Source organism: Notechis scutatus, chromosome 4 (assembly GCF_049901735.1).
Source record: "Notechis scutatus isolate UNSWTSFEM ecotype Mainland chromosome 4, rNotScu1.2, whole genome shotgun sequence".
Lineage (NCBI taxonomy): Eukaryota > Metazoa > Chordata > Lepidosauria > Squamata > Elapidae > Notechis > Notechis scutatus.
In genome coordinates this window covers 29,082,284-29,103,739 of record NC_142012.1, presented here as the reverse complement: position 1 = coordinate 29,103,739, position 21,456 = coordinate 29,082,284, and the positions used below count along the sequence as shown (strand labels likewise).

At 36.1% G+C, this 21,456-nt stretch overlaps 1 protein-coding gene across 1 annotated transcript in view; it reads left to right on the top strand.

Moving 5' to 3' along the window:
- The first annotated feature begins 905 nt into the window (after positions 1–905).
- The window catches only part of EDNRA (endothelin receptor type A), a 30,289-nt gene continuing 9,738 nt past the window's right edge, over positions 906–21,456 (top strand). Inside the window, exons 1-4 of the mRNA XM_026668775.2 lie at positions 906–1,154; positions 4,833–5,262; positions 10,938–11,062; positions 13,207–13,405. Coding sequence (XP_026524560.1) covers positions 4,876–5,262; positions 10,938–11,062; positions 13,207–13,405 — 711 coding nt within the window. The 5' untranslated portion in view covers positions 906–1,154; positions 4,833–4,875. The remainder of the gene's footprint in view (positions 1,155–4,832; positions 5,263–10,937; positions 11,063–13,206; positions 13,406–21,456) is intronic.

Sequence of the window (21,456 nt, the reverse complement as noted above, 5' to 3'; positions counted from 1 at the left end):
TGGAGCTCGGGAGGGCCGTGTTTTCACTGGAAGAGGGTTACAAGAGGCCATCTCAGCTGAAAACGGAGCATGGGAGCCCATTTTCGCTGGCAGAGTGTTCAGGCCACCACAGGTGCCCCCGACCACAGTGACGTCCCCGACAACAGTGACATCAAGCTGGCCACGCCCATCCTGGCCATGCCCACCAGGTCAAACACAATCCAGATGCGGCCCTCAATGAAAACAAATTTGACACCCCTGGCATAGAGCCAGGCTAACTCCCGGACTACTTTTGTCCTATTGTTTCTTCTCATCTCTCCTGAGATTTCATTATTTTATTTTACAAAATTCTATTATTATTATTTTGTGGAAAGACGGAGAAGGTGTTTTCCACATCCTTTCTGTTAAACAATGCCATCTTGTTGGGACTCTGGAGATGCCACAGCACCCGCCCTATGGGAGAGCATATCTCTGGAGACTGGGATGGCCCCAATCCTGTCAGCCTTTCTACAAGTGCTGAAGATCTATTTGAAAAACCAAAATCTACAATGGCTGTCTTTATACATGCAAGAAAAATTGAAAATTATTTTTGATTACAGTAATAGTATGAGACCATTGATGATTATGTAGTGAGAACTCAGGAAAAAAAAAACTGTGATTGGCATCTTAATGGTGAAACAAAATGGGTCGTTGCAATGATATTTAATAGCAATTTATGACTGGTCGCATCATATAGCCCGGGGTAACAAAAATGATAATAATAACAAAAGTTGGCCATTGGCCACCATAACTGGGTTCACACAGCACGTAGAAACAGAATGCGGTCGCTTGGTTATAGTTCTGGCAGCAACTCGGTTTTAACTGGAATTCCCTCCCCTACCCCCCACCCCGCACCCCCCCACCCCACCCCCAGCTTCCAAATTTAGAGAGGGGAAGAGGAGGGGGTTGGTCCAACCGCTCCCTCACTCGCTCTCCTTCCAGCAGTGGAGGTGGAGAGTCCCAAAGCCAGCCAGCCAGCCAGCCAGACGGGAGAATTTTACAAAGTCTTTTTTGGAGGAAACGCCGCCAGAAGCCACTTCCTGCCAACTTGCGCGCCTCGAGCCCCGAACTTTCCCCGCGCCGCCTCGGACCCCGCGCGGCAGGAGCGCTTCTCTTTCGGGGGTGCGCACCAAACGGTGGGTGTATTGGGAGGAGAGCGGCCGTCCCTTGGAGCCCAGGGTTCGGCGCTTTAGTTTGTTTTTTGCCAGTCCGGGAGAGGCGCGAGGTGGGAAGGCGGAGGAGAAGCAGCGCCTAAAGCGAGGCTGCCGTCTCCGTCCGCCCCCCGCCCCCGTCTTTTTTTTTTTCTTTTTCTTTCCCTATTATTATAATGTTGTGGAAAGATAGGGAAGCAAATAAGCTCTTCTGGCAGCGGCTTAGCCGAAGCCTCCGAATTGAAATCTTGCTTGCTTGGAGTCGGTTTAGCTGCAAAAGAGGCAGGCGGCTCTTACGCCCACCTCAAACCGGCCTCAAGTCTTGGTTTTGTCTGCAATTAGGAGAATAGGCATTTCTGATTTCTGGCCAGATTCGACCTTCGAGAAGAGCTTGTTGGCTTGAATTGTGTTAAGGAGCCGAGAGGGGCTGGTATGGAGCGGTGGTGGTGGGGGGCAGAACAACCGAAGAAAGGCTATCTTATCTCCCCCCCCCGCCCGCTCTCCTGCCGCTGCCTTTTCACCGCTTCTCCCTCCTCCCCAACACCTTAAATTGGCCACCTGCGAGGATGCAGGCATGTCGGACGGTCCTTCCCTTGGATCCCAACGACTTATTACCACTGAGATCCAACGTCCACCAGGGACAATGTAATATTGAACTGAATGAGCCGTCCCCCAACTTGGAGCCCTTCAGGAGTATTGTACTACAAATCCCATCTCTGTCAGCCAGCAGAATGGGAGTTGCAGTACAGTGCATCCGGAAACCGACACGCAGTTAACTTTTTGCCTTGAAGTATTGAAGTTCTCGAGCAAAACAATCTCGGTTCCCTTCGAATTGGAAAGCTCTTTCTTTTACTCGTGAGTTAAATGGGCGGGAGGGCAGGGTTGTGTTTTTCTGCGAAATAAACCATAGTTTCTTAAAAGTTAAAAAAAAAAGTGATTCTAATGCCTGCTCTTTTCTCTTAGGCATTTGTCTCTAAGTTGGAACAGGACAAAAAATATGTGATCTGTGAATGTCTTTGAGTTCAATGAATTTCTGTATAATAATGTGTTTTAAAATATTTATTTAGAAAAAACTTTATGTCAAAATATGTTTGCATTCTGGAGTCTATAGAAAGTTAAAAATAAATAAATATATTGCTTAGTCAAATAAAAAAACCCATGTGCCTGAATTTACATCAATCCTTATTTTAGTTCTAAATAATAAATCTATTTAATTTGAATGCAACTCCAAAAATCACATACAAATTTAGCTAACATCCAGAAATGCATAAACTAGCAACTAGACAGTAATAATAACAACTACATTACAGTTTGAATAGCTTTAAGTATAAATGAAATCCATTTGAATTTTGTTTTTGCTCTAGTTCTGTTCCATACTTTTTGAAGTATGGCCATCAACACACTACTAAAAGGGTAGTTATGAGTATTTACTGCTGTCAAAGTTGCACATCTTTCATTTAGCAGTAAATATCACATCATTCAATTTTCAACCATTGTCATTATTAGTTTTGCTAAAATACTTCATTGGATTAAATTAATGAAAGACTAGAATAAGATCAATTTACTTTTCAGTGTATACCTTACATGGTACAACTAACATTCAGAAATTAAGTTCCAAGTAGGCACATATAGCTGTATTGTGTTCTGTGGCAAGATAGTCACGTCTGAAAGTTCATTTATTTCAGTGGGATTCAAGTCAACTAACCTTTATTGAATTTAATTTAATATCTTTAAGATAGTAATTTTAGTTTTATTAAAGCCAAGATAATTCAGCCAAATTGAAATATGTGTTGATTAAGAAGTAAGTTCAAATTGTCAGTCATGGAAGCTCACTGAGGGAATTTCCTTTAGTCACTGTCAGCCCACCTGCCTCAGTGGGTGGTTGTGTGTACAATTGGAGTATAAAATGAACTGTAAATAACTGATGCTCCTGAGAAAATATGGGGTATAAGTCTATGAAATAATAACTTAGGGTTATTAGATCATTGTTGCAAGGATATAGCTAATTATTAGATGGTAGCAAAGGTACATAGAACTCCTTTCCTGCTGGCATAGGCATAAAGGAACTAAGGATGGAATGTGTCAACACAAATACTATGATTTATGTATTATATCAGATGCTGTGTCACAAGTGTATAATTGCATGGTGTCAATATTGTAAATGTTGCTCCCTAAGAGTCCTTATGGCGTTTGCATCTGTTTAAGATGGCAGGCATAAACATTGCATTAGAAACAAATGCCACAATGTATACGTTCTGAGTATTCATAAATGGGATTGTATTATAATTACTTAAGTAAACCAAAGCTGGAGTTTACTGAATGCTAATTAGTTTTCTTTAGTTAGTAGTACTGCAGGAGTATAGAATTTAAATAGAATTTCAGAAATAACATACTGTTTTGGGATTATGGAACTTGTAGTCCAGCACCCTGTTGAAGAAAGTTTTGTCTTAAGATATGTATATATTTCAAATACAGTTCTTAGAAAGTTCAACTAAATAGACACCCACTACTTAAAGAGCTCGAATAAGTAAAAAAACAGTACTTCCTATATGAGCCCATAACTGTGGATACTAATACTATGATGGATCAGGCAAGTAGGAGGAATAATTGGATGATATTAGGGAAAACATTGATTGTTAGGAAGAGGGAAATGGTGAAGGGAAGGCAGTTGATCATATTAATTTTTTTCTGTTGTATGCGAATGTCAGGAAACAGAAATAATATTCCACTCTTGCTTCTTTAGATACAAACAATTGGCACTGAAGATAAATTGTAAAGCTAGTAATATACTAAAATGATCCATTCAAACATAAAACATAGAGTCACATGAAAGTTATTTCATGTATTGTATCACCTTTCTACAGAACTTATATCACTAAAGTAAGGCATTTTTCTGAAGTAAGGCAAAATTTCTGTTGCTAAACAAAAAAATTGTTAAATGAATTTTGGCGCATTTTATGACTATTCTTACTTGTTTGTTTGTTTGTTTGTTTGTTTATTTATTTGATTTGTCAATCACTTATAAGATAATAGGTATAAGTATAAACATAGTTATGAATACATGAAATGGATACATATAAGAAAAATAAAAAGAAACAATAGGACAGGGATGGTAGGCATGTTGGTGCACTTATTCACACCCCCTACAGACCTCTTAGGAAAGGGGTGAGGTTGTTGCCACAGTTGTTATGTAAATCACTGCAGTTATAAGTTAGTAACTCAGTTGTTAAGTGAATCTGGCTTCTCCATTGACTCTGCTTGTCAGAGAGTTGCAAAAGGGATCACATGACCCCAGGACACTGCAACCGTCATAAATATGAGTCAGTTGCCAAGCATCCAAATTTTGATCATGTGCCCATGGGGATGCTGCAATGGTCCTGCATGTGAAAAATGGTCTTAAGTCAGTGCTATTGTAACTTTGAATGATCACTAAATGAACTGTTGTAAGTTGAGGACTACCTGTAATTCAGGTTCTTGAAGAAAGCTTAAACTTGCAATAAAGCTATATATTCATATAAACTTCCTGGATTCTTGATTTCCCATGTTTGATATTTTGTTTTCTGATTATCTATTTTAAAAGTAAAAACACTTCTCTTTTTGTTTAATTAAATAGAAGCTTTTATTACAATGCTAATACTACAACATAAATATTTTTCTTTGTAGGCTTTTCAGTAAAACATATTTTCTTGACTTTGAATATTTAAAAATGAAAACATTTCATTTTTGGATAACCTTGGCACTTTTTGTAACTGGATCTGTCATCAGTGAAGGTTCAGAAAGAGACTTTTCCAGCCTGAATAACTCTGGAACCTCTGCCAAAGAAATGGAAGATATATTAATTACTCCTGCCAGTCAGCCCAACAATAACAGAAGTGATTGTCGAAAGGGTCCCAGAATGAGTAATACTTTTAAACATATCACTACAGTAATTTCTTGCGCAATATTCATCATTGGGCTTGTTGGGAATGCAACTCTTCTGCGGATAATTTACCAGAACAAATGTATGAGGAATGGACCCAATGCATTGATAGCCAGCCTGGCCTTGGGAGATCTCATCTACATCATCATAGATATTCCTATCCACATATATAAGGTAATATGCTTATGCTTTGTATAATTAATGCTTATGCATTTTTGTATAAAAAATGCTTATGCTTTGTATAATTTTTACAGCAGAATAATGTGGTATAATAATTTTGCATACATAAATCATCATTGTCTGTTCTTATGGCCATTGGAAAACTACATGTAAACAAACTTTTTATATGAGACAGACCTTTAAACACTTATCAAATGAACAAGTGAACTTAAAATTTATTGTGGTTGGGGTGGAAATGAAAAGTCTTATGTGGCCTATGTGATAACCCTTTTTCTATATGTTAACTGATGCCCAGTGTACAAATTACTTAAATGTGGGAGAATGTAGGCATATGGTTAGCATTTAGTCTGTGCCAAATAAATTACTTGCATTTCACTAGAAACATAATAGTGTTTCAAGTGATTTATTATTTTATTATTATTAGCTAAGAAAGTACTTGTAACAGGTCTTTTTTAGAATAAAATTTTCTATGGTAAGAAATTTCGTATGCAAATCATTTCTTAACTACAAAACAAACAATGCAGTACTTTATTGTTGTGCACAGAATGAAATAGCTTGGAAAAGACAAGCAGATGGTGAGGGATCAGTTCTGTATTTGACTAATGTTATTGATGTCTTGGGTACATTTCAGTCTAATTAGTTATAGTTATTTAGTTATTCTGTTTCTGTATCGCTAATCAATTTCATAAGATGGTGTTAAATGTCATTGATTTTTTGTTATTGTGTTATATAGAGCTTATAATTTTATCTATCATGCTATTTAAAACAAAACAATTCTGAATGTTCATGGGATATAGATTATCACTATGGATGATAGTCAGATGATTCGCTTCCATACACCAGAATTTAATATAGCGAGGGAGCATCTTTACAATTATGCAATCCAATTAGTGGTTTGGATTTTTAAAAAGTTTTTCACCTTTATTTTCCCACAAATATCCCATATTTTTTCTTCTGGCACATAGACCTTTAGCTTTCTGTTGTTTATTTCTCTAGGCCATAAGAGACAGCTATAGTAGCTCTTTCTTTCTTTCTTTCTTTCTTTCTTTCTTTCTTTCTTTCTTTCTTTCTTTCTTTCTTTCTTTCTTTCTTTCTTTCTTTCTTTCCTTCCTTCCTTCCTTCCTTCCTTCCTTCCTTCCTTCCTTCCTTCCTTCCTTCCTTCCTTCCTTCCTTCCATGCAATTGAAGAGTTGGGTGGACAGTAAAGCATAGTTGCAACTGATATGATGGTTTCTTGGTCTTTGGGGCTTCGAAAAACAAGAAAGGAAAAACACTGCATATGTATAGCACTTTCTAATGGCATTCTACAGTATAAGGAATCTTCAAAGTCGCAGAACCTTAAACTAAGATCTATTTCTCAACAATAATAGTTGAGTTTTAGCTTTGGACTTGTTGCCATTTAGAGTCATAATGTATCCCTGTCTAAATGCTTAGTGACATCTAATATGAAACTATTTGGGTAGGACAATTATTTGGAACTTTGGATTTTTTTAAGGATTTATATTTAGTTTGTTATTTAATGAACTAAGGGTTCATAATTTCTTTATGATTTCTTTCTTTTGTTTGTATCTTTAAAGTTTTATAATTAAATAAAAACTTTGAATATATTTATGACTGTAGAAATATACTCAATAGAGGAATCTACTGTAGGATAATTAAATGTTGCTATTTAGAAAGCAGACATGTTTAAAACCACACATCAGATCTGTAGTTGGAAACAATATCACAGGACAGGGGAATACAAGAGAGAAATACTTTCTCCTGTGGAAAAATAGTATATAGTAGTAAACTTCCTAAAATAGGAACTTTAGCCTCTGACCAAATTTTAGAGATGAGATAAATATTGAAGAACATTTTTATTTATATAATTCTAAATTGAATCAGAATCACTTGGAGAGGCAAAGGATTCAACTTTTTTATTATGGACTTTGTCAAATCAACAGTTCTCACAAATGATTTTTAATAAATAAGAGATATATATTAACACAATCATTGGCTTAATGTGGAATGTAGCATGTTTGCATGTTATAAAAAGTTTGTTGCTATAGAAGTATCTTTAATACTTATGTGATACAGTATAATTCATGAGATTTTTAACATTGATTTTGTTAAAACACAGATCAACTATGCAAAAACTGTATTGTATGAAAATTGATACATTGTATAGTAAACTCTGTATAGTAAAATACTAAACTTCACAATTCAAAATCTTCCAAATATATTTCTTATTTTAAACACACTGTAAATAGTGTGTTCTAATTTTCATACAGTACAAAGTTTTGTAATTTTCATTTACTCTTCTTTTTGAGCAATGGATATCTAATCAATAAACAATTATAACCATATTCAGTTTCTAATATTCATTTCGTGGCTTTTTTTTTCATTTGCATGGCCAATTAAACTGTTAACTATTTTAGGTATGATGAGTCTATTTTGTGTAAAGAACATGGTAATCTTTGTTTCAAAGTAACACTTCCACCTTATCAGAACTAGCATGTTGTAGTTCTGGTTTATGATGTGTTCATGTTCATGTCCAAGTCTGAAATTAGCTGAAAATGACTTGAAGTGCTGGGAAGCATTTAAGTCATTTTTTTATTACTAGACAAAATGGTAAACTTGATCTCAGTTTTTCCATTTCTTTCTGCCATTTCTTGGTCCTTACACATTAGGAATTTTGTGATTATTCCCCCAGTTCTTTCAAAACTCAAGACTGGCTTCTGGTTTTATGACCTTTCTATAGTTTCATTTGTTCACGCGAGGCTTTGTTTGTAACGTAGATTGTTTTCTTTATAGAACATGGTCCCCTCTGTGTTTTCCCCAGTACGGAAAGGAGAAAATGTTTAACTGCAGTCCGCTGATGCACGTTTTTTGGCTTACAGGCTTTAGCCTTTATGGATGTTGAAAAAAATAGTCTAAAATATCATTGTGGCAGGAAGATGAGATATTTTGAAAATGGGTCACTTTGAGAAAAGGGAAAAAGGCTATTGCTCCTCAGTTCTGTAAGAGAAAAAGTCTCCTAAATCTTCACTGAACTGCTGAAGGTTTAATTAGTTTCCAATTAGCATTAAAAAGGCTGAACTGAAGTATTATTTGGATAATATGTGTTCTATTGCATCTCTCTTTTAATTTCTATTGTTTGAGAGTAGCTCTTTTCTCTCTTTTTATTTGGTTGCAGAGATTTGTTTAGAGACAAAAAGTAAAACCTAATCTCTCTTGCCTTATCTTAATTTTTTGTTGCTTTACATAATGTTTCTCTGCCTGGTTCAGTTTATGTATTGCAACTAAGAAATCAGATATACTTTTTAAGGTAGAAGTGTGGATTAATTAATGCAATCTTCTTTTCATAAGCCAAGAATACTTCTTTAATATCCCTCAATCTGGCAATTGTTCCAGTAAATTCATAGACAATTTATCATATCCTACTTGCCCTTCAGACATTGAATCAGAGTTGCTTGTAACTGTCATCTGTTCTGTCTGTTGCCCAACCCAGGAACTGAGAACTAAACTATACAACTTTTGCTTGAAGGCCTGCACATGATGTAACACATCATTTTGTTAATTTGTGATTATATCATTTATAGACTTTTTATTTGATCTTCATTTAGTCTTTAAAATGTGTATTGGTCTTGATTTTTTAATTCTGTTAATTTAAAATATTTTGACTGGGTTAATGTGAAGAGTTTAGGCTGGTTTAGGCTGGTTCATAGGATCAATCTGCTACAGTTCAACGCAATGTGTGTAAGTAGAAGAATATTTGCATTCACTTAAATTAAAATTAGTACTTACTGTAAAAATTTTCTATTGTTTTCTAACATGAAGTTTTTCTGAGGTTCACATGCAAACAATGTTACTTTTAGAAAATCCATCCAAGTGAAATGTCTCAGCATTTGTGTCTTGTTTGACAGAATGAAAAAAACCAAGGTTAGAGGGAGGAGGGCTCAATAAGTTGTAGTTGTCTGGTCAGTTTTCCTGAATTCCAGAAGCAAACCCTTAAATTTTTTGAAAGTTTCTGGTTTCCATTTATAAATTTGGGGTCAAAATTGTACTATGCAAGACATTATTCAGAAAATATATTTTGAGAAACATAGTTTCAAAACTTTAATAAAGATACATAATATTTAATGGTACGTCTGTTAAGAAGATTGGATTGAACTTGTTAAATTTCATCAACAAAGTATTGTAAGAAGAAAAGAAAGAGGAGGATGTACTGTAAGTCGCTATTCTGTCCTGAAAGCTTGTTCAACAAAATCTTCCTAGTGAATATATTATATACATGGAGTCACTGACATCAGCCCACTGAACAGAAAATGGGGACAACAAAGCAATATATATGTGAATTCAGGTATATTTGGAAAAGATATGTACTTGTTCTGGACTTTCCTTTCTTCACAGTTATTGATCTGACTGTTGCCACATTACTGGCCATTTAAAGTGGAAGACATTCTGAATGTATCATGTGTATCTGTGGAAGCAGCTGCCAGCAAGCCTCTAAAACTTCCTTATTGTCCCTCGGAAGAACTTGTAAACCCAAATCCTGTTGCAATAGTGCTTATCTAGTATCTGATTCTGCCACTTGGTCTGGGAAGCTGGGACGAAGGCGGGGGGGGGAGTGAGCAATTTTTAAAACAAAAATTAAACCACATTTCACCTGTTTTCCCAAGAATTTCTTGCAATTAGGCTTTCCTGGGGTTTCTGATGTGCTTCACAATTTGCTATGGATCCTTACAACGGATGAAGATACTTCAGTAGAGTATTTGATTTAGCACTTTTGTGCCAGAGTTAACATCACAGATTTCTCTGTATGGTACACCTCAATAACTAGAATGCTACTTTTTGATACAAATGTGGTAAATCAAGTTAGTAAACAGAATTTAGAATATAATTATTAGGAAATTGAAGAAAGTAAAAGTCTGGAAGAGTCATGTCAGAGAACCAGAAAGGCCTGGTTTCAATGAGTGCAATATATTGGTGGAAATGATAGAAGTCTACTTCTCTTGTCAGTTGGTTGGTCAAAATGTATTAGCTGCTCCTGATAAGCAATATAACACTTTTCCTTCCCAGGGGGAATTTTTAACACCCTGATTGGTATTTATTCTGACATCATGATTTATGAAAGGGCTTAAGTGCCTTATCCAAGACCATGTGCTGAATATTTGGGGTGACACTTTTCAGCTGACCTAAGAGTTTTAGAAAGGAGTCAGGTCCTTCCTTCCTCCCTCCCTCCCTTCCTGCCTGCCCGCCTGCCTGCAGTCCGCTACAATTTAAGTGTATTTTCTATTCAACATCACAAGCTATTTAAATTGGTAAATACAGAGGGAGGAGACTTCAGGGAAACAGAGCATAGGAGACTTATATGCTTCTCGGAATGAATGTATGAAACCTTGGAGTAGAGTTGATAGATAACCCTTTGAGCAGAATTGTCATCTAAACTTTGTCAGAATGTTTATTGGTAAATAATGCTACATTGCTTAAAATCCATTGTGTTTTTTTTTACATTTCTAGAAAACATGTAAAAATATTTTATTCTGCCAATCATTCGACCCACACTACTCATAATAGTAACGTACAAAGAATACCGTATATAACTTAAACCTTCCTTGGTTCCATTGTGTGCTCATGTTTTCTATATGTACATTTTAACTGTCTCTTTTTCTTTTTTCTGTCTATTAGATCCAGTTTCCAATGGCCTATGGGAGGACACCTTTTGAACAATTTCTTTGCCGTTTAGTTCCTTTTATTCAGAAGGGATCTGTGGGAGTCACTGTTCTTAATCTCTGTGCTCTAAGTGTAGACAGGTAAGAAATATTCCTGTTGCGACCACGCAACACAAGCATGCTCCGATGATGGCTCGATCCGGAAGGATGGCGATTCCCATTAACCAGCAAAGATCCTGAATAATAAACACGGAGGGTGTATTGAGGGAGTCGTTTTGTTATGGAAATGTTGATGTGAATGTAGCTAATGGTAGAGTAATTAAGGTACGGGAATTAACTATGATGAACGTGATTGGGTAACAAGGAGTAATAATAGATAATACTGAGTAATAAGGGGAAATTACTATAAATACAGGGTTCCGTTGAACTCAGTTTAGAGCTGACTTTATTTTTATTGCTTGACTGTTTTCTTGGTGTCCTTGCAGAAGAAGAAATTAAAAAGCTTTTTGTTTACCAAAACACCGAAAAGTTTTTGTTTTCCTTGATCCAAGCATTTGACCTAAAGAGCGGTTGAGAATTCTTTTCTGTGAACATTTATCATATATGAAAAATTATCAAGAGACACCATAACTGAATGTTATAGGATGACCTGGAGTTTTAAAGCTTTATTTAGATAAATAGCTTCTTGCTTAATTTTCAAATTTAGCCCCTCAACCTGTGTTGTATTTCACTATATTATTTTTCTCAGTATAACAATACTTCATTGATTAATTGTAAGACCCCAAAATATTCTTTTAATAAAGTGAACCAAAGAACCATGAAATTTTCTGACACAATTTTGATCATATCATATCTAGGGCAGCCCCCAAAGCCCCCAGGGTCCCAAGTAACTATTTTTGGAGAAAATTGAAGGTCCAACCTACTTTAAATGCTTTTCGCCTCTTTAAAAATTGATGATTTCTTCAACTGGCTCGTTTTTCCCATGAATACCCTAGACTTTGTATATCTAAAGCAGCCATTTTGTTCATCAACACAATTCTAGAATGTCAGAGTCTATAGTTTTAGGTGTGTCCATGTCAGCGATATCATTGATATAATCAGTCAAATCCTTTATAGACAAAGGCCAAGGAAGTGAGAACTGTGGCCCTGGCCATACTTGTTCTTCCAGGGGCAGGGCTGAGAAAGATTATCTATAACTGGAATGTCTGTCTTTGAGATGGTGTGCATATTTGGAAAGGATTTTGGGGTGATAAATGATGATCAGAAACTACTTTAGGAGTGTATTATGTGAGGGTAATCCACAGTTAGATTCACAGTGTAAGGGTGGTGGAAATGTAAATAATTCAAGTATGAACCAAGGGTCTCAGAACCAAAAATTGGGCCCAAGGTACCTATTACTATTTGGAACTACCTTGGCTTTCTTTTGCAACAGTCATTCTACTTCCATTTTTAAGTCTTTCTATTTTGTGTTATTTTTCTCGTTCTTTCTCTTGTTTGCTACTCTCTCCAGGTATCGTAGTATCCAATATCTAAACTTTTTTGTCTTTCTTATTAACTTATCAAGGTGTTTATTATGATTGGGTTTTTTTGCCACAGATATTTTATCTCTATTTTCAGGTCTTTGTATTTTGTTATTTTCTCCAGTTGTTTCCTTTCTATTCTCCTGTCTCCAGGTTTTTATTATTATATATACCTTACAATGTAAAATCACAGCTGCTATTTCTTAACTGGTGTTGGCCTTCGTATGCATCAAGTTCTTTACAGGAATCTAGGCTATCATACTGTATCAACATAGTATATATGTGGATTCAATCAGTGTGGCCTTTTACAATTTACAGATGGAAATTTTGTCAATGCACATATTTTCTAATTGCTGTCCATGGTTTTATGGTATGCCACCCAGTGTACTGATAAACACTGAGATTACCAGGGTTTATGTCAACTTTAATTTTCAAATCTGATACTTTCTTCTCAAATTCTTTGTCCTCTTTTCTACTTTCCTCTAAGTATTGCCACATCAATTATTTAGATTTTCTTCTTTTCAACCACAGTAAATCTGGTCTGCTGTGAACCAAGATTTTATCAGTTTGTATTCAGATATCCCACAATATTTTATCCTGCACGTTCTTCACTACTTTTTCAACTATGTGTTTTCACCAATTTTTCATTAAACTGGCACATATTTGAAGAATCTTGAAATTGTCTGTTGTATTATACCTGTCTCAAAAATTCTAACTTTTATAAAGAGCTGAAGCTGACAATGTAAATTTCTCTGTTTATTTTAGGTATCGAGCAGTTGCTTCCTGGAGTCGTGTTCAGGGAATTGGTGTCCCCTTGATTACTGCCATTGAAATTTTTTGTATTTGGGTTCTTTCCTTCGTCCTGGCTATTCCAGAAGCAATGGGTCACACCACTATTGATCATCCTTATGATGAAGATCGGTACAAAGTCTGTTTGATAGTAGCAAACAGCAGCTTCTTGAAAGTATGTTATTATATCAGCTATGCAAAACAATTTTGTTGTGATGATTGTTTGTCTTTTAATCAGTAACAATGGGACAATTTGGAGAATTAGGATTAAGAAAGAGTGGATAAACAAATTTATCAAAGGCTATTAGTTTTGAAAGTTCAGTGTTACCTATGGGTTGGTAGATGGCATGCCACAAATATCAGTTTCAGATGGATATGAGTGCATCAGTGCTAACTACTGACAACTGTGTGGAGTCGTCCCTGCAGCTTGTGGGGTAAGATTTTGAGAAGCCATGCCTTATTTCTATAACTGAGAGTGAGTGACTGGCACAAACTTAGGCAGATGGCTATGCCTCCAAATACTACTTGCAAAAGAACAACCATATAAGAAAGAATGTTTCCTCTGTCTTGTGCTTGTGAATGTTTTGAAGATATTTGGTTGATCATTATGGACAACACCTTAAATAGGACTGCAGAAATCTGGGAACTACATGTAGGAGTTCAATTTCAGCTTTGTTTCACTTATTTCAACTTGCCCTTTCTAAAGTAGATTCTAATTAGAACACTGGCTTTTCCCCATTTACACATAACTGTAAGAAGAATATGGTCTGGTTGTTGTTGTTTTCAACAACATCTTTTCTCAGCCCATGACCCAGAAAAGGTTTAATCATTCATAGCTGTACCAGCATTAAAGTTTTTCTCCTGGAACTGACAACATCCAAGAGCAATTACAGATTAGCTAAGTGTATATAAATGTGTGGGGTCCTTGTAGTGTTTATAGGCTATATCAGGCTGATTTGGACTCATAGTCTCCATACATTGATTCCTGGTTTGCCATAATTTCACTGCTGACTCTGTCAAGAGTTAGATATTAAGGTCCAGTAATCTATTAGGATTATGTAATAAGTGTAGATTCCTGAGTTTGCAGCTTTGATTTGGTCTTTAACTTTTGGGCCCTATATTTCTTGTATCACAGGACTAGAACTGGTATTCTGAAACAGTGGGATGAAATTGCCAAGCAGGCTGAAATAGCAGAACACTAAAATGGTGGAGCTACCTCTACCCCCACCCCCACCTCTTTGCCTTCTAAAAATAATGCGTAGGAGTTTTAAATATTAAATATTTATTTGTTGTCTATATATTGAAAAAATGCAGTTGGTGACTCATCTACCTCCATAATATCTGCCTGCCTGCCTGCCTGCCTGCCTGCCTGCCTGCCTGCCTCTATCTATCTATCTATCTATCTATCTATCTATCTATCTATCTATCTATCTATCTATCTATCTATCTATTCAACTATCCACCCAACTATCTTGCTTAGATTATGATAGAATGAAGTATAGGAGAAAAAATAGGAAGAAGCATACAGGAAACAGGTACAATTCTACAATTGGACATGTTACAGTATCATGATTGTTGGCAAAAAAAAATCTGCAACTTGGGATGTGTTAATGACAGAGGGTAGTAAAATTGGAAGGCTCAAACATTTTCCTTGCTGGTCACATGTTATACAGGTAGTCCTCAAATTATGATCACAGGTGAATACAAAATTTGTTAAATGACTTTTACCCTATTTTATGATCTTTTTAAACCACAGTTGTTAAGCAAATCATGCAGTCTTGAAGTGAATCTGGCTTTTCCATTGACTTTGCTTGTCAGAGGCTGATTGGGAAGGTTACAAATAGTAATCACATGACTCCTGGACAGTGCAACTATCATAAATAATGCCAGTTGATAAGCAACCAAATTTTGATCACATGACCATGGAGATGCTACAATGCTCATAAGTGTGAAAAATAGTGGTAAGTCGCTTTTTTCAGTGCTGTTGTAACAGTCACTTATGAATGGTTGTAAGTCAAGGACTACCTGTTGGACAGCATCTGGCAAGGACAATAACCTTCAAGTTTTCTGCCAACTTAAGGACAGCCATTAGCAATAGCAATAGTACTTAGACTTATATACTGCTTTATGGTGCTTTACAGCCCTCTAAAGCAGTTTACAAAGTCAGCATGTTGCCCCCAACAATTTTGGTCCTCATTTTGCCCACCTTGGAAGGATGGAAGGCTGAGTCAACCTTGAGCCTGGTGGGATTCGATCTGCCAAATTGCAGTAGGAGTAGCTTGCAGTACTGCACCACCGGGGCTCCTTAACTCAACAAAGGACAAAGTTTTCATCTCTTCTGTTTTCAAGCTACATATCAGTAACTGCTTATGAAAACATACATGTTGCTTTGATAGATACTTTTTCTATTTTTCCCATCAATCTCTGGTAGCTTATATGAAAGAATACCAAGTTTTAGTGGGAGCTTTAGTTTTCTGACTATTCCCTTATCCCAAGACCATAAGGGCTAGAAATAGTTAAATAGTTTCTTCCTCTGGCATTCTTCTTACAGCTGTTGGAAGTTTAACAAAACAAAGCACTACAGAAAAGATAACTATGACTGCTTATGATATGTTAAATTCTTCTCATTTTGCCCCAGGAAAAATAGCTAGTTCTCTTACCTTTCCAAACATATTCAAAGCTGCATTAAGAGGTGCCCTAGATTCCAAGGCAAGGAATTACTGTTTATTGTGTATTTGGAGATAACTAAATACACACACACACACAGATGTGTCTAAACAAAACAAAAGAAATGCTGAAGCAAGTCAAAGAGGTTTTTAATACATGAATTAAGGCTAAAATGATGATTCCCAACTTAAATTTGATTTATTTTATAGCAAATCTTTGAATAAATTGTGCAGGTTAATATAAATAATAATTCATAGTTTATTTTGTGTTTACTTCCTTTGTGTTTTCTTAAAAAAAACCACTTCATTATTTTTAAGTCCATCTTTCCAATGTTTGTCCTAGAATTTAAATCCCAAAAGGCCAAGTGCCTTAGGGAACATGGGAAAAGGCCCACTTCCTGGAGAAAACTAGTTCCATGTGGACTTATATACTGTAGACAAAAGGATGACTGTGCCACTTATATCGAAGTACAACACTGATTAGTTGCAAAATCTGTGTAAGCTTTAACAGTTGTATTCATCATTTGAAGAAATCTTAGTTTAGTTCTTAACTTCAAAATATCACATATTAAATTCTAAATAAGGTGTATTTTTCATATTTTTAGCATTCGTTTTTCTCTAGCATAGTGACTTAATATTGGTGGAAGGGAGTTTAATCCAAACAAGATGGGGGGGAAAACTAATTATATATCCTTTTGTTTGTAAACATCTTCAGATTTTTGATCTTGGGAGTCTTCAGATTGATTCATTTAATTATCTAAAAGCCTTATTCTCCTGGAATTTATATTAGAAAGAGCACCATAAATTTAGGAATGGAAAGGACAAGAGAGATCCATTTGGCTTAGTAAGGCACCTTCATCTACCGTGTTTCTCATATAATAAGGCCGGGTCTTATTTTTTTTTGAGCCCCGAAAAAATGGCTAGGCTGTCTTTTCGGGGTGACTTAATTCCCCCTCCTTGCATCTTTGGGCGGGCGGGCAGCGACAGCCTGGATGTTGACCTCGGCGTTGGTGAGGCACTTAGTATCGGGGTCAACGCAGGCAGCAGCATATCCGGGTGTGCAACAAAAGTACTTCCTAACGGCAAGCCCCCCACCATTCCCCCATTTCGCATGTTTTAATATAGGCCTTAATTTGGGGGGAGGGGCTTAATTTCATTTCATGCCTATAAAACATGCTAGGACTTCCTATTGGGGGAGGCCATATTGTTGGAGAAACAGGGTAAAAGTTGAAAAGGATCCATCATTGTAGCTATTGTAAAACTTGCTTATATTTTGTGTAAGTGCTTTGCAGGGCTGTAGTCAGCTGATGGTTGTGTTCTTTTAAGGTAAGGGCCAGAATAGTATTAACTTTGTATGTAAAAGTAATTCAAATAACAGTTGACAGGCATGGAAACAATTGTGCTGTTTGTCTGCAGAAAAAGACCCAGCAGCCATTTCTACCATCAACACTGGTCACTTGCTGTATATGTTAATCTGGAGATCAAATAAACAACCTGGCATGTACAGGGCGAGAGAACTCCAATTAAATGAATGAATGATGATTCAGTCTAATGCAGTTTTGGATTGTGTATCTTGCCATTTCCAGTTATGAAGACATATTAAATGTACAAGAGTATCCAAAATTCCAGAACACGCATTAATTTCTTGCTGAAATTATGCTTTGTTGTTCATAAGGGCATCTTATCTACATATGTACTGGGGTGCAGGGCAGAGGTGGTATTCAGCAGGTTCTGACCAGTTCTGGGAAACCAGTAGTGGAAATTTTGAGTTGTTCAGAGAACTGGCAAATGCCACTTCTGACTGGAGATTTTACAGTATCCTTCCCCTGCCATGCCCACCAAGCCACACCCACAGAACCAGTAGTGAAAATTTTTGAATCCCACCACTGGTGCAGGGCTCACCTTGAAGGAAGTTCCTTGAAGGAACTCAAGAGCAGCCCTTTCTGCTAGAGTTACATTAGTGCAACTCACATACAGATGATATCAATTTGTGGAATCTATATCAGAGAGCCTTGCTAGGAGAACCCAGTTTTATCACATTTATGCTAATTTTTTCTACTTGTAATATGAAGCATGTCTTTTAAAAATTGCCTTTAGTTCTATCATTGCTACATTTAACTAACTAAAACTGTCTCCCAGACATTCTTAATAGCATCACTTGTGAGAAAGACTATGTTGATTGGGAACTTTATAAACTGTAGTCTTAATATATCTAGCAAGATCTGGTAAGGAAAGAAAGGGGGGAGGGAAATCCTATTTTTGTGTGCTGACTTCACATGTAAACAATGCCTGTAAAAGTAAAACAATATTTATTAAGATTATATTCGTTCAGTAAAGGTTTAATCTAATCCCAAAGCTAGCTTTTCTGGTTTAGTTATGCATAAACAAAATAGCAGATTTCTGACTACAAAGAGCCCAAGATAATCCTTAGCTATTTGCATGATGATATTCTCATATGAAAACAAGTAAAATAGCATCAGAATAAACAACTAAATGGAAAGGAGATGAGGACAAAACATCCTCTATATACCAATCAATTTCATAACAAACAATTGGGAATAGGAGCTGCTCCACTTGACATATAAGTTATGTTTTTTTGTATGTGTGTCTGCTACTCATATATAGAAATGAACAGAAAATGCATATAGACAAGACTGATATTCACTCAGACCACTGATTCTTTCTCCTAACATACCATGCAAAGGGTTACATTCCACGCCGTGTGTATGTGTGTGTGTGTGTGTGTGTGTGTGTGTGTGTGTGTGTGTTTTTAAAACAACTAGAGAATCAGAGTTGCTGGAAAAAGCAGGCTGTACTCCACATTTTCCAGACTAAAGACATGTTAAGTGGCCTCTTTTTGCTGGACACATAAGCAAGACAGTTAATCTTTCTACTGATAGCAGGGCCCACTTATACATAGAAGACATTCTTAACCTGGACCTTTTGGAATCAAAACCATTCTTAAAAGCCTTAAAAGGTAACAGACCAGGCTTTCTGTTAGACATGCAATTCACATGACTCCTGGTGCTCTTTGTTTTTAATACACAGATAGGAGGTATTTAATCACTGGGATTTTAAAAGTCAGTTTTGATATTGCAAGTGATATCTACCAATAAGCACAACACACACAAAAAGATCAGAATCCAAGTATTCTTATTCCCTGTAAGAGAATTCTCTTTAATTTTTTTTGCTTCCTACCTTCTTCCTCTTGCAAGAGACTTAATAGGCTGATTAAACACCTTCCTTATTCATCTCCTGCCAGTTCAGTCTGGTACATACTCTGTCTTTATTTCTTCTTTTGATTATATGAGAAGATACTTATGGTGAGAAATGGGTATGTTGAGGAATTTGTATTGCATCCAATCATCTGCTCTGCTGTGTAGAAACTCCTGAGTGTTTTAATTCAACAACATCTGGAGGGCTATAGGTTCCCTGGGTTAAGGAATAGCGCAGGTCATAGTTGTTTGCTTACAAATCCAAATTATATAATATAATTTATACATGACAAATAATGAGTATATGTTATGTCCAGATAGGCAAAATATAAAGAGAGTTAAACTAGACCTCTGACTCCCTGGAGTTCAAGAGGGAGGGAGAGGAAGACTGAGGCAGGCCTGCAAGACCTGCATTCAGCATTCTTCCTGCGGAGTTAGTTTTGTCAGACTCTATTCATTAACTGGCAGAAACATGGTTAACAAAGTCAGCAAGTGAGTAAGCATGGCAACAGACCAACCAATGGGAACTGAATTGCTGGCTGGAAGGAGTCTGGGTTGGCTTAGCTTCACGCTCTCAATTCTGAAAGTAAAACTAATTTGCTTGCTTGCTGAAAACTGATATCTGCTCTGAGTTGCTGCTGCTTCTGTTTTTGCTTATGTAATGTTGAAAGACTCTACAAATGGTATTGTAAACTTTATTCATGTTATGTTTATAAAGAAGTTAATGATCCTGCTGAATCAGTCATCTGTGTGTTTTCTGGACTTGAATTTCTGCTGCAAACTAACAAGTTTTCTGATGAAATAGTAGCTTTAGGCAATTAGCTCTTAATCTTTAGTCTTACCATCTTTAAGAATAATTGTGGTTAAAAATACTTGAGAAAAGGAAATTTTAGTGGACTTGTTATTGAGCAGTATAGCATATGAAATAACACTAATATTAGTGCTGTATGTTTCTAGAATTTACTCATGAAATAGAAAAGTTATCTAAGTTAACATTGCTTAAAATTACTTATTAAAGTCTTAACAGCCATTAATCATTTGATTTTAATGTAGGTATGGAATTTTTATTCTGGCTGAACTTTCTTTAGTTAATGATTTAATTATTACATTTGTATTCCACATTTTTTCCTCTGGGAGTTGAAGGTGTCAGATCTGAAGAATTTCCACTTACTTTATTTTCACAAAAACCATGTAGCTGAGCTGAGAAAAAGTGACTTAATGGGACCTAAATTTAGAACACTGGTTGAAATCTAACACTAGTGTGTTAACACTAGTGTGTTAACTCGTGTAATCACTAGATTACACTGGACCTTTCATGCAAATCAAATATGTTACTGAATCTTTCATGAAAATCAGTATGTTATTGGAAAGCAGAGACTAAAATGTAATTGGACTAAAATGTAGGCCAATATTACGTATTCTGGTGATGCAGTGATCTGGTTGCCTATCTCAGTGTGTATGCATAGACTGTGTATGTGTGTGTTATGTCTGTGAGGGGGGACATTAAGGATTGTGCAATTATCAAAAAGGAATAGTGGGGTAAAGATTTGATTACAGCCCTATTTATAGATATTTTGGAGCAAATATTTTCCTAATATAGTGAGACTTAAAAAAAGATATTCTAATATTTCGACTATAAGATTCTACGGCAACAAAGAGTAATCTAGAAATAGCTTTGATGCATTCAATAGCTTCAATAACTTTAATTCTGAATAGATACTGTTTTGGGTTGGACTGTTTTTTATGAAAAAATATCATTAGCAATTCTTTTCTGAATATGTTCTGAAAATATGTGAGGGAGGTTTATTATGAACCAGTAAATAATGCAACTTAATTTCATTATTACTTCAAATAAATCACATTCTCATTATTCCACTTTGTTTATGACAAATATATTAGAAAAATTCAAATATGCAAAAATATATGTTTAGTGCATGTGTATTCTTCCTATAGTCCAGGTGCTAAATGTTCAACAACTTTTGTGAGAGAATTCTGCTGATATGACTGGCCAAGGCTCATTTATTTAGGAACAGGAGGTATACGATGTAGCATTTCAGCAAGCAGAATTAGACCTGATGGTTGTGAAATGGTCTTTTCTAATCAACGGCAAAGATAGAAATATTTTCCTAACAGTTTCAATTGTCATAATTTTTGTAGTCGTATCTATGCCAATTACTCTTTTGTGTAGAATAGAGGTGGGAAATGATGCCCCTTTTATGACTTGTGGACTTCAAGTCCCAGAATTCTGCTAGCTCAGGAATTCTGCGAATTGAAGTCCACAAGTCATAAAGGGGCCATCGTTCCTCACCTCTGGTGTAGAACAATTTCTCAGCTTGGCACTCTCC